This window comes from Lepidochelys olivacea, assembly GCF_965140295.1.
Source record: "Lepidochelys olivacea isolate rLepOli2 genome assembly, chromosome: 1".
Classification (NCBI taxonomy): Eukaryota; Metazoa; Chordata; order Testudines; family Cheloniidae; genus Lepidochelys; species Lepidochelys olivacea.
In genome coordinates, this window is record NC_140411.1 from 174,168,074 (window position 1) to 174,181,229 (window position 13,156).

General features: G+C 38.6%; 1 protein-coding gene across 1 annotated transcript in view; it reads right to left on the minus strand.

The window, feature by feature from the left end:
• The window catches only part of NCAM2 (neural cell adhesion molecule 2), a 573,274-nt gene that overhangs the window by 11,598 nt on the left and 548,520 nt on the right, over positions 1–13,156 (minus strand). The window contains exons 16-17 of the mRNA XM_084617433.1: positions 7,191–7,395; positions 3,449–3,568 (exon numbers count right to left, since the gene is read on the minus strand). Coding sequence (XP_084473559.1) covers positions 3,449–3,568; positions 7,191–7,395 — 325 coding nt within the window. The remainder of the gene's footprint in view (positions 1–3,448; positions 3,569–7,190; positions 7,396–13,156) is intronic.

Below are 13,156 nucleotides of genomic sequence, written 5' to 3' on the forward strand. Positions count from 1 at the left end.
GCCTCTTTCACATCATGTTTTGTGCAGAGTGCAGCTTATCTGGGCTCAAAGATCTAGTCAAACAATTTTTACTGTAGTCTTCAGGATGTTCTGCAATTTGGCTCTTCTGTCATTAATGGCTGGTAGTACGTCCCAGTATACTAAGCCTATATGACTGTTTTTGTGTAACAGTATGTACTCTCCACATTACTTTACACTGCCAGCATATCATTGATGAAGTCCCATCAATTGTGTTCTGTCTTAAGCATTTCTATAATGCTCATCACAGTAATACTGTATAACTGCAGTCATATTACATAGTTACACAGTTATGACATAACACAATTCAGGAACATAGAATTATCCAGTGACAAATTCTGCTGCAGTTGTTTTGTGTTGAAAGCTTTTCACTGATGTATTCCCAACAGAAACGGACTATCTAGACAGGTATGAGTTTTCTATAGCACTCCTCACTGTAGTATCTCAGCTCGTCCCCAAAACTCAAATCTGTATTACAGTGGACCAATAAAATAGTATTGCTGGATATATCAGTTAAATTATCCAGCTGAATGTCAAGTACACACTTTTTTATAGTTGGCCTATTAGCTGAAGTTTGAACTCTTCATACACATGTTATTTAAAAAAGAAACATACTAACATGGTTACCACTCTGAGAATTGATGTATGTATCAGCAAAAAGAACGAGGAGTACTTGTGGCACCTTCGAGACTAACAAATTTATTTGAGCATAAGCTTTCGTGGGCTAAAACCCACTTCATCAGATGTATGCAGTGGACAATACACACACAGAACATGAAAAAATGGGGGTTGCCATACCAACTCTAACAAGACTAATCGATTAGGTGGGCTATTATCAGCAGGAGAAAAAAAAACTTGTAGTGATAATCATGATGGCCCATTTCAAACAGTTGACAAGAAATTGTGAGTAGCAGTTGGGGGAAAATTAGCATGGGGAAATAATTTTTAGTTTGTGTAATGACTCATCCACTACCAGTCTTTATTCAAGCCTAATTTAATTGTGCCCAGTTTGTAAATTAATTCCAGTTCTGCAGCTTCTCGGGGTCTTTTAATTTTTTTTTTGTTGAATATATTTTGTTATATATTTATATCTTCCTACTGTATTTTCCACTGCATACATCTGATGAAGTGGGTTTTAGCCCACGAAAGCTTATGCTCAAATAAATTTGTTAGTCTCGAAGGTGCCACAAGTACTCCTCGTTCTTTTTACATCAATTCTTGTTAGAATCCCCTAGCATTTCCCCACCAATGTCAATGGTGGCCAGTAGCACCAGATCTTCCCTGATTGTGTAGGGACTCCTACATTTTGCAGTTGTGTGTGATGGCAAGTAAGATGCCTTTTCTGTATTTTCAGAAACAGACAATGATTAAGAACTTGTTTTCCTTTACAAAAAATATTTTATTTTCTATAGAAATATTCAGTTTGCTGGTTTCTGTCTCCACATCATTTACTATTTAAGGGTCTTTGCACAGCAATGAGAGATTTTTTGCTCTCATTCACCCAAAGATCACAGAAGCTTTAGCTCAGCCTCTTCTTCCATAAATATAAATCCATATTTGAGACTTACTTTCTGGATGAATTTCTTTAGTAATTGATCTGTCTTTCTTAGATTCACATGGTTAGGGCCCCAGTACCAGTAATTATGCTGCCATTATAGCTATTTAAATATCAGTCCATTTTCACAAATAAACACAATTTTCAAGAGAAGAAAAAAAATAAGATATGTACATCACAAATACTCATCACAATGAAAACTCAGTGGCTGACTTTGAATAGTGTCACACTTATTTGTGATCTACCATAAAACCAGTCACACTCTGCACACATCTTGAAGAGATTATTTAAAATGGTAATAGCAACAGTGTTGCTCCACTGAATTTGTTCTATTGGCTATAATATGTAGAACAGAGGCCAGAATCTGGTGCTCATCAGAATTCAGACTTTTGGATTCTATGGATCCAAAAAGCTCTTCCCCCCATAATGGGGCAATTGTCTCCAGAGAACCTCCTGCTGGCAATGCCCTGCCTCCATTTTCCCTTCCGGGCAGGGCCCCTTAAAGAACTCCACACAATCCAGAAGGTATGAGACAAAAGTCCCCCATTTGAAGTCCTACGCTATAGAAGTTCAAATACATTCAAAATAAAGTCTCTTTTGCCCAGACTCCAGCTGGGCCCAGCCCTTCCTCCCTAAGGGACTGTCTTGTCCTGCTCTCTGAGCAACTGGAGAATATGCAAGGCTTGTCTGTACCCTCTCCCTGCTCCAGCCTCTGACTCTCACTAAAACTCCTCAATCTCCTCTCTCTTTGAGTCAGGAGCCCATTAATCTTCGTCCCTGGAGCTGAATCTCATCCCTGGAGCTGGATTCAGTCTCTCTCCTGGAATTATTAGTCCCTAGTCCTCATCCCCAGAGCTAGCATACAATCAAACAGACCATTTTACTTCTTGCAGGAGCCATTCTTACCCCCTGCAGCACTCACTGCTTTTCTCCAGGCAGCTACAACTCCTCAGGCTTTTGTTCTGCCTAACACTTCTAGCTCAAATACTAGGCTCATACTCCAGCTCCCTCCCCTAGGGTCTACCCCATGTGTCTCTCTGTTCCTCCCGTACATCCCCAGACTTGGCCTGACTTAATTAACTCATTCATTGCTACCCATCTGGGGAACTGAGAGGATCTTGGCACAGGTGCATTTCCCCTTCAAAGGGCCAGCCACCCTGTGACATCCCCTTGATTCTTGAGCCACCATAGATTGTGAGGTCCTTGTAGCCATCCTGGAGAGCTCCTTCAGCTGCTCCTCAGCATGCAGCTTCCAGCAATAGAGATGAGGGGTGGGAAGTGAGCAACTCGGAGGTGCCCATACCTGAGCACAGTTCCACCAGCTATACCAAATGGCCTTGCCCAGATAGCTGGGCTCTGAGTTACACAACTGTAGAGTGTGTGTGGGGTGGGACAATGGGGAAAACCAGAGAAGACCTATGTTCACAAAGGGCACACAAGCAGCTTTAGGATGCAGCTTGGGGAGGACCGCATTCATTTGGAGTGTATCTCTAGGACCACCGGAGAACAAGAAAGGGAGTGTGTCCTACAATTTTCCTATTTCCTTCCACCCTCAATGCCAGAAGCAATGAAAAGAAAGGCAGGGGTCTAAAAACTACCACTGCCCCCTCCCATCTCACAGCAGCAGGGAAGGGCTGGACAACCCACAGCTTCTGTTGTGCTGTGGGTTAGACAAGTGAGTGGTAAAGGGATGGAGCTGTCCTTCCTGAAGCTGTCGCTGCTAGAACAAAATACACTGATAAACAGAGCATCCCAGCATATCCCACAATTCTATTAGTGCTACTTTTTTTTCCTTGCACATCGCTGAAAATATACTCATTCTAATCAGGCAGTGCATAGTTATTGAAAAGCTGTTAGAAAGACCAGGCTACATACTCAGGTTCTGTGAGTGGTGTTGTTTCATTTGGCTCATTTACTGGACTCCCGTCTTCATGATTGGTAATTCTTTCATCCTCTGTTCTCATTTCCACTATTGGCTCTTTTGATCCATCTTTCCTAAAAAATATTAAGAGTCTTAACCTCCATCATTATGGTCTCAGAATACATTACACTTTATTAATTACCATGATCCCTCCTTTCAAAAAGTCACTGAAGAAAAAGCAAAACCAATTATCAATGATTAACACTGGAATATGTTCAGCAGTTTTGCTCCTGATTTCTTACAACCCTCAAAGCATTCCTTCACTGTGGCTGCTTATCTGGCCTAAAAGCACACATGCGTACCATAAAATCTCAAAAGAGCATTTGTTTATGAGTACATAATAAATGGACAGCTTCTCGCTTGCAAAAGATCTTTACTGACTTCAGCAGAAGCAACAAGTAAAACATAGGGCTTAATTGTTATTTGCACTATGTCCCCTTTACAACACTCTGGCAGGGTACTGAGCCTTAAAGTCGGTATATATATAAAGCTATGGCCATTTTAGGGCTTCTCTCCACTGCTGTAGCAATGTAAAGAAGGCTTAGTGCAAAATGTAAATCTGACCCTTACTCATCAGACTTGAATAGCTCCCACCAAACATTTCAATCATCTTGAGAAATATATTTTTTTCCTATCTCACACTTCTCTTGTTTACAAACAGATGAAGACCCCCCCCACCCCTATACTACTGCCCCCCCCCCATAAAATCAGACGAATGCTAAGCAAATTTTGTGTTGGGGGTGGTTGCTTGCTATGCACTCTAACAGTGTCCAGCACAATATGTCCCCAATCTGGGCTAGAACATCGAATCACTACAGCAATACAGAAAATGATAATTAATAACTAATACAATTTTTATGTTAGAAATGCAGATCACTGTGTACCCCAAAATGTTGTCATCTTCCAATACAGAAAGAACAAACAAACATCCCTTTCCTCTCCTTGAGATCACATTCTGAATCCAGTTCCTAGGAACTGTAATCATTTGAATGCCGAAAACCCAGGACAACTGACATAAGTGGGCAATCACTCATCTTTAGCAATCTGATTTCTAGACCGGTTGCAGTCCAGAAATCAGCCTGGTTACTAGCTCCTTGAGCTTAGCCTGGGTCCCATGACAAGGGATATGTCTTAGCTTACCTCATGGCTTATATTTCTATATTGTTGCCAGAAAATACAGTATAATTCTTACACAGAGGTAAGAGCATTTGTAAAGTCTATCTGAAATATGGATGGAGAGCTCTAACCCTGAGTGGCTAGATATTCTCAGAAAGAGTCCTTCTTTCCTACCAGCTATGCAGACTGCTAGAGAGACAGGTAATGGGAGTGTAGCAGAAGAAATAGTGTAGACCATATTGACCAGCTAGGGATCTCTGTTACAGTAATACTCAACAGCCCTTTACATTCTGTAAAAAGGATGCTTAACCAGTGTTCATATACTTGTGAAAATGACATTTAATTTGCAATGCATTTAAATTAGTCAAACATTTATTTTTTTAAGGCATCAACTGGAAGTGATCAATTTAGGAAATATTTGAGTGTTAATTAGGAGCTAGCTAACTGCCAACCTTTTCATAGAGACACACATTAGAATGAGGCTTACTTCAAGCACGGGCAACAATTATGGATCATAATTAGATTGATGAAGGGTCTTATAATTTCTACTGATTTTATCCTATATATTTAGAATCTTATTCCCAATGAAAAAAAAAGTGTATATCCAAATCCTAGAACATATGATTTTATTAGAAAGCAGAATGGATGTAGAATGTGCTTTCATTTATAAAGAAATAATTTATATACACTATGCAGAAAAAAACATACTAATTGCAGGAAACATCTTACTTTAGTTCTATCTTAGTTGCCTTGTAAATTCTGCACGGGCTATATTTCTACAATCAGTACATATGGAACATAGTTCTTGGCAATACATTTCTCAGAAATCAAATGTCATTAAAAAAATAAATTGAGAGTGTTACCTGCCCTACTGAAAAATATGCAAACATCCAATGTTTTATGTTAAGATGCCTAGTAGATGTGAAATAAATGGAAATTGAGACTGCTCAAGATTGTCTGGAAATTTTAGATTGTCCTGCATTACACTATATATGATGTGTTGAAACATGCGGAAATAAGGATATAGGACTGGGATCATAAGACAACAAGACAAGATTTGCATCTCACAAGACCATCCCAAGAGAAAAATAAACGTAAATAAATAAGATGTCATGCCTACCAGAAAAGAGTCTTGAAGAAATCCTAGCAGAAATCTCTTTTTTTATATGTGCTTACTGGTCAGCTTTGTATTTTCTTGAAGCTGCATATTGTTGGTAAATCAGATATTGACCGATCAAATGAATCTGGGTTTGCTACTTAGATATAAAATGTTTATCAATGACATTTGAAACTTTAGCACATTAAGGTCCTGATTCTGGAAATTACCTAAGCACATACTTAAATCCCTAAGTACTTATCCCCAAGCCTAAGAGCTTTGCTGAATAGGGATGAATTGCTAAATCAGAGCCTCAGAGCTCTGTTATGTCTTTAGATGTTGTATCTATTGAATCTGAAGATATGGTGTTAATAGAAAAGGCGATGCTATTATTTTCTCTTATTGTAAGCCACATAAAGATAGTATACTTGCAGAATTTGTTACATGCCTACTCAATTATGCTAGATGGACATGTGAGAGAAGGAATGTTTTCAGATCTAAAATTCAAGGGAGGAAAACATTTCAAAAATGGGAGGAAGTTAATTATAGATATTATCTCCTTCAAATGCTTCGGAAACTTTGTAAAAATTGGGAAATAATCTTGACTTATATGACCAGGACATATATGGATGACTTCCATAGCTCTCATTGATCTCTCAGCATTTAAGGTCATTTCCTTCCACATAAATTACCTGTGCCTTCATATACCTCCTATGCATATGGCTCCCCCCGGCCCCCGGTAACTGGCATGCTGTTTTTTCTTAGTCACTTATTTTATTTTTAGCTACTATTTGCAGTAGCATTTCAGCAAAATCCCACTTTCTATTAATTTATAGTTCCACTATGTCCTTCTTCTGACATCTAACCTTTTTTCCTTTTTTTTAAATGCCCCCAAAAAGCATCATGTCAAATGGCAGTGATAGCAGCTGTTCAGCTTTTCTAGTGTTAGTTCTACTTGTTAAGATAAAATGTTCCTTTGCATACTTCACAACAAACCAGTGTGCCCTTGTCTCTTTTCCCAGGGCTATTCAGTGGCACCAGTCTCGGGGGAGGTACAGAAGTCCGAATTTTGGCAACACAGTTCACTGCATTTGGAGCTCCAGGACGAGCCGAGTGTGTGTGGCACTACAATGGCTCTATCGTCTGTTCCCCATGAAAAAGGGTGTTCCTGTGCATATTAATCACTCAGGAACACTGTCCCTCTTATGGCAGAATAGTTTAAATAGCCAAAACAGGGAATTTTAACATCTTTTAAAAAAGCAACATTTGCCATCAGTTACCATAAACCTGATATACCACCATTGTTGTCGTACAGTGCAAATATCAGGATAACATGAAGATCCACTGATTGTCCCATGTAGGAGAAATAACTTATGAAGCATGACTTCCGTCATATCGCAAACTTGACACAAAGGTACTATACACGTTTTGAACAGACAAACTTTGTTTTAAGCATTTTCCTGAGATATATTATTGATACTCACAGGTATGCAGCTTTTCCTTCTTCTAGTTCTTTACTCTTTCCACTGGAGCCACTCTTTTTCCCACAAATTCTCCTAGTGATGCACATTAGCAATCCACATTGCCGTACGAAGAAGCAGCTGACATCAGTCACAACAAGGATTAACAAAAGGGCTGCTACTCCTAGGCCAATGACTGCACCGAGCCCAAGGCCATTAAAAAGGGTGTCTTAAAAACAAAGAAAATATTAGAGTTTGTAAATAAAGTCTCTATTGGAATATAACATTTTTGTTCCAACAATTTAAGGAAGGTTTGGACTAAAAAGAAAAAGGAAACCCCAGTCTCACTAAGGAACCAATTTTAAATCAATGTAACTAATCAGGCATAAAAAATTAAGCATGCACATAAATTGCTGCAGGAGCATGGTCCTAAATACATAATCTTTATTTTAGAATGCTTTCCTGTGAACCAAATTCTACACATGTGTAACTCCCCTTGACTTAAAGGGAAGTTGCCTATGTGCAAATGAAAGTAGAGATTAGCAGGTTAGCGGATTAAGAAGTTTATCCCCAAAATATAGATGATTTTGAGATTACATTCAGGTGTTTGAGAACAGGTTTAGCTGAAAAATAAAGAAGCTTTTTAGAACATGTGTTATCTAACTGATAATCCATTATATCATATCATCCCACAACACCAAGGACTCACAATGTTAACATGAAAAGAAAAGGAATACTTAGAGACTAACCAATTTATTTGAGCATGAGTTTTCATGAGCTACAGCTCACTTAACATGGAAACCCATTTTAAACATTATACAAACCTCAGTTTTTAAACTGAAAATTTAATAAAACACCAATTGCAAAGTTACTTAAATAGGATTATTTTACATTGAGAAGGAGGCTTCAAAACCTGTATTTTCCCCTTAAAAATCCAGGTTTGAATTAAAATTGAAAGAAATGTGTTAAAAGAAGTAAACATGGGCCCTAATCCTGCAAACACTTACACACATGAGTAGTCTAAGAGAAGTCAGTAGGACTACTCGTATGAAGAAAGGTATGTGTGTTCTTAAATATTTTCAGGATCAGGGCTTTGTCTTGCTCTCACCTGCACCTTAAAAAAAAAAAAAAAACACACTTTAAAAATAATTGTGAAAAAAGCATTTTGCAGTAGATTTGAATACCTATACTCTAGAGTCCGAGGCAAAGCTAATTTCTGGATGTACACATCTCTGGAGACTGGCTTTTTAATGGCAATGCAGGATAAATTGAATTTTACACTAACACCTACCAGTGAGAGAGAGAGGTTTAGGAAGGTCATAAAGTTTTATCTGCGTACAGAAGAAGAGGAATTGTGTCTGATCTCTGAGGTTGGAAAGCACCTCAACAAGAGCTCATGACATGAGGACTAAGGGATCTAGATAAAAACAATGGGTAGTGGTATCCTAGCCAGTGACAGAATCCATACATAAATTGACTATTGCTATGCTTCTCATGCTAGAATCCATGAGTAAATTACACAAGGAAGTACTAAATAGCCCACAGCAGCGTGTTGTTGCTTGCTCTGTGCTATCTTGCCTAGCAACGATGTTCCAGATATCAAGCCAGCAAAGTACTGATACCCTCCCAGCTGCTCGAGTAAGGGAAGGATTTTGTTCGACAGTAGTATAAACAAGCACTATGATGACACAGAGCAAAATGTATAATCGCAAACTGGCAAAGACTTTGACGGTGTTTTTACCTGTCTCTCTCCACCCCTCTACCCCGACCAGCACTGCCAATATACTTTGGAACAATCTTAGTTAAAGCACATATTTTGTAGATGGATTTCTATTTTTTGCTTAAATTCCTTAACTAAAATACAATGTATTTGGCCATTATAATAAGTTGATGTTGCTTGTATATACTAAATCACTGCATTATTTTAACAGGAATATATGCTTCATTAATGTATGTTATGGAGCTCTAAAAAGGCGGTTTGAAAGGGAGCTGGGTTTTTCTAATTCTGTTGCAGTCAATGTCATGCCATTTTGTATGGGTTTTTTTATTATAACACCATTATTTAGAAGTTTATCATGCAATAAAACAGAATTCAGTATTTTTCCCTTTGAACTCTTTTCCCAAAAAGCGTAACATAGAAAGGAAAACACTAGATAACACCTAAACTGCTGGCATAGCCCCAATGAAAATAATGCATTATTTATGCAATGTCCCGGCCAGCAGTCTTGGAATCCTGACATTTGAAATGAATTAGTTTCTTTATTTTTGATGTAAAATTTCCAAGTTAAAGTTGCCAAGTGTGACTTCTAATACTTGAACACATTAGATAAAGACTGACATGCCTTGACTTACAGTACCCCTGTAACTATGAAATGCCTATACAGTCAATGGGTAATTTACATACAAATATATTTTGAATTAATAATTTAATTCAGATTGTCAAAAAGACTGAACTGTGCACACACTCAGACCTTATGGAAAAATGTAGATTTTAATAGTGATTAAACCAGCAGAGTCCTATAAAATGTAATGAGGTTCTAGAGAAATGGCTCTAAATACCTACAGAAAGTAATATTAAATGAGGTCATTTCTACATAGTTTTGAACCATCCTATAGACTTTTGTGGAGTGGAAACTGTGCCCAATAAAATCAAACATCCATCCACCCATCTCTGGAAAGAGTCTTGTTTTATAGGTCTGTTCCATAAGGAGCTAAAACTCCCACAAAAGTTTATTTTTAAATTTCAACCAAGTATCATTATTATGTCAGAGGATAATGTGTGTCAAACTTTCAGCCAGAAAAGACAAGCAAGCACCTAGTGATTGAGGAGGCTGCATAACTAATTCTTCCTGATCACAAAAACCCAGCCATCTGAGGAAAATGCCTATTACCACAGCATTGGTATCCTCCACAAGGAGATTCTGGCAATTGTTTATGATTCAGGATTGGCTGAGACATCTTCTGAGTCATTAATATTTGATTGATGTATATTTGTCTGCCTCTGTGTTAGAGAAGTTTCCCTTTCATTTTCAGCTGCCCCCCCACCCCATCTGAATGTTTGTAAATAAATTATGCAGATACAAAAGATCTGAATAGGTATTTATGCCAGGAAATGAAAGACACTGTATATTAATCAATATATCACTACAGTCTCATCTGGTATCAGAAAAAAAAAAATTATGCAGAAATCAATGTATTTTTTTTTTTAATGACATTGTCCTGAATCTCCTGGAAGGAGCTTCTTCCTTCCCGTATACCTACAGAACAGCACAGCAGAATCAGTAACTAATGAGGGTGACCACTGGCAGGGACGGGGAACATGTCACATGCTTGACTGCAGTACATGGTTCCAAGAGCAGTGTTTTGGTGTGAGGTGTTGGTTGGAAGGTATGCTTGTTAGGAAGAGGTACACATAGCTTAGTTTTGGAGGGACAGTAAGATGTACCCACAACAGGGCACCGTCTGCAGCCATCATATGCTCCCATAGCAAGATGGCTCAGGGACAAACCACACCCAGTAGCAGTCTGCTTCCCCACTGCCCTACTCTTACTGTGTGCTGGTACAGCACCCTGCACAACGGGGCTCAGATCTCAGCTGAGGCCTACAGGTGCTACCACAGTATTACTTCGACTACTAACAAGAACATTTCTATAGTGCTCAGTATTTCCTGTTTCAGAACTGAAATGATTCATCCACATAACAGACAATCAATAGGCGCATTAGCGCAAGAGCATTTTATTATACTTGGGTTTTATAACTTTGACTATAAGCACACATAGAGCTTTCTGAGATCTGAAAGTAATTCGTTCTTTCATCTTGTTACCTGCTGGCTCCTGCACATAAAACATAACTAAATGCTTAAAACCTTTCTGACTTTATCTTAGATAACATGACTCCAGTATTTGCAGAATTCCTTTTACTATCCTATACTACAGAGGCACCACTGCAAATATCGAGGACATGCTATCTAGTCATCAAAAGCAAAAAGCACTGTTTTGGCAAACTAAATTTAAAAAGCAGATATGACAAACTAATGTAATGTTGGATTTAAATCTGAATCTCATAAATTAATCCTTTCTTTCTATTATTTTTGTTCTTTTGCTCTGACACAGATATGGGCTGTTTTTTGTTTGCTTTTCTACTTTATCTCACTAAGAAAATAAACAACCACTTTTTACATTTTAGGTTCTTGAAGCAAAGCCCTATTTCAGTAACTTTTCAAGTTCATTTCAGTTCAGGCTATTCATTCCGAGATTTACATACTGTTTATCAACAAGACCAAAAAACAAGAGTGTTGGTACAACATGTTATCCCAAACATCCTTTACTACATACATGACTGGAAGAAACCATGTACTGAAAATAAGAAAAAACATGGTTTAAAATCTAGGAAAAAATGCTCATTTTTCTCTTCTTCACTCTTTCCTTATACCCATACTTTATTTGGGCTTGATAATCTGTTTTCTACTTAAGAAAAACTCCCAGTAAAGTCAGTGAGCATTTAGGATGTGAAAGGCATTCAGGGTGAAGCTCTTAGAATGCATCAATGGAGGCTCCATGTCTCAGGAGCAAGCACTCATTATGGGTACAATTCATTCAGCATATTATTTATTGTGATGATTATATTTCCTTGTGCAAACATCCTTTGGATAGGCAATATTAACCCTAGCGGGGCTGTGATTCTGGGAAGCCCATCACTGGCCTGTGTAAAGGAAGTGGAGGCTCCTTACCCTCTCCCCCTTTGATTGGGTATAGAGAGGCTAATCACTCCTGCCTTTCTGAAGCTCTGAAAAGTAGGTGCCGAATCGCCTGAAATGAAAATGTGAAAAAATCCATGAAATATTTCATAATTTTTCACTATTTTGTATAGCACTAATGGTATCCCAGCATGCATCACTGCAGTTCTCTGAACATCTGTCCTTTGTGATGCAATAGATCAAAATGTGTAGGTGTTCATCACTTCATCATGAGCTCAGTCTTCAATAGCAATTCTGGAAATACATCAGCCCTACTAGTTACATAGATTTGGACTGTGCTCCTGAGAGACCCAAGGGAACTTTCCAGACATGGATCTCCCTCAACCCATGCAAATACACGCTGGACTTCACAGCCCCCAACCAATTCTGGAACCCAAGAAGAGTCTGGGGACTGCTCAGGGGCGCGGGTGCTGAAAGACCTGGACAGTTTAAGGAGAAGTGACAGGCCAAAGCTGGGAGAACCGCTGATGATTTCTGGATTCCAGCAGGATCCACCAAGCTTAAGAGGCAGGCCTTGTAGTCTGGTCTACAGGAACCGAGCAAGCCTACTCCCCTCAATGGAACAATGAGGGGGAATCTGCATGAAACAATCCTCAAAGTAAGTCCATCCTCTCAAGTCTCTGCCAAATGATTTAGTGCAGAAGATGATGATGTGGCCCATAAGATGTGGCATACTGGTTCAGAACTAACTTCCATCTAGCCAAGTATCCTGACTAACAGTTGTCAGCACCAGATGCCCCAGAGAAAGGAAAATTAAACTCTGTAGGCAATAATTATGTTGTAACCCACTTGCAGAATTTTCCTCTTCCGACCTCTTAGTGTTCAGCTTATATCTTGAGGTATAAGGTTTGTTTTTTATAATTTAAAGAGCCTGTGTAGGTTCACTTCCCACATATAAATCTCTAATACTTTTGTGAATCCATTAAGATCTTGGGCCCAATGTTTCAACCGTGGATGCTAGCTGCTCCATATATAAGAACCTAACTTTAGTTTGAAAATTATGGATTCAGCATTATCATGTAGCAATGAGTTCCACAGGTTAATTATGAATTGTATATATAGTATTCCCATTCATTAGTTCAAAATTTTCTCCATACAGTAAATCTTTCTTGTTTTGTTTCCTCATTATCATTCCTTAGTTTCTCTTTGCTTTGACCCTTTCCTTCCCTCACTTCTGACCCCTGTTTTTCTGACTGCCTCCCCCTTTCTTTTCCATTCATTCTGTCTCGCCTTT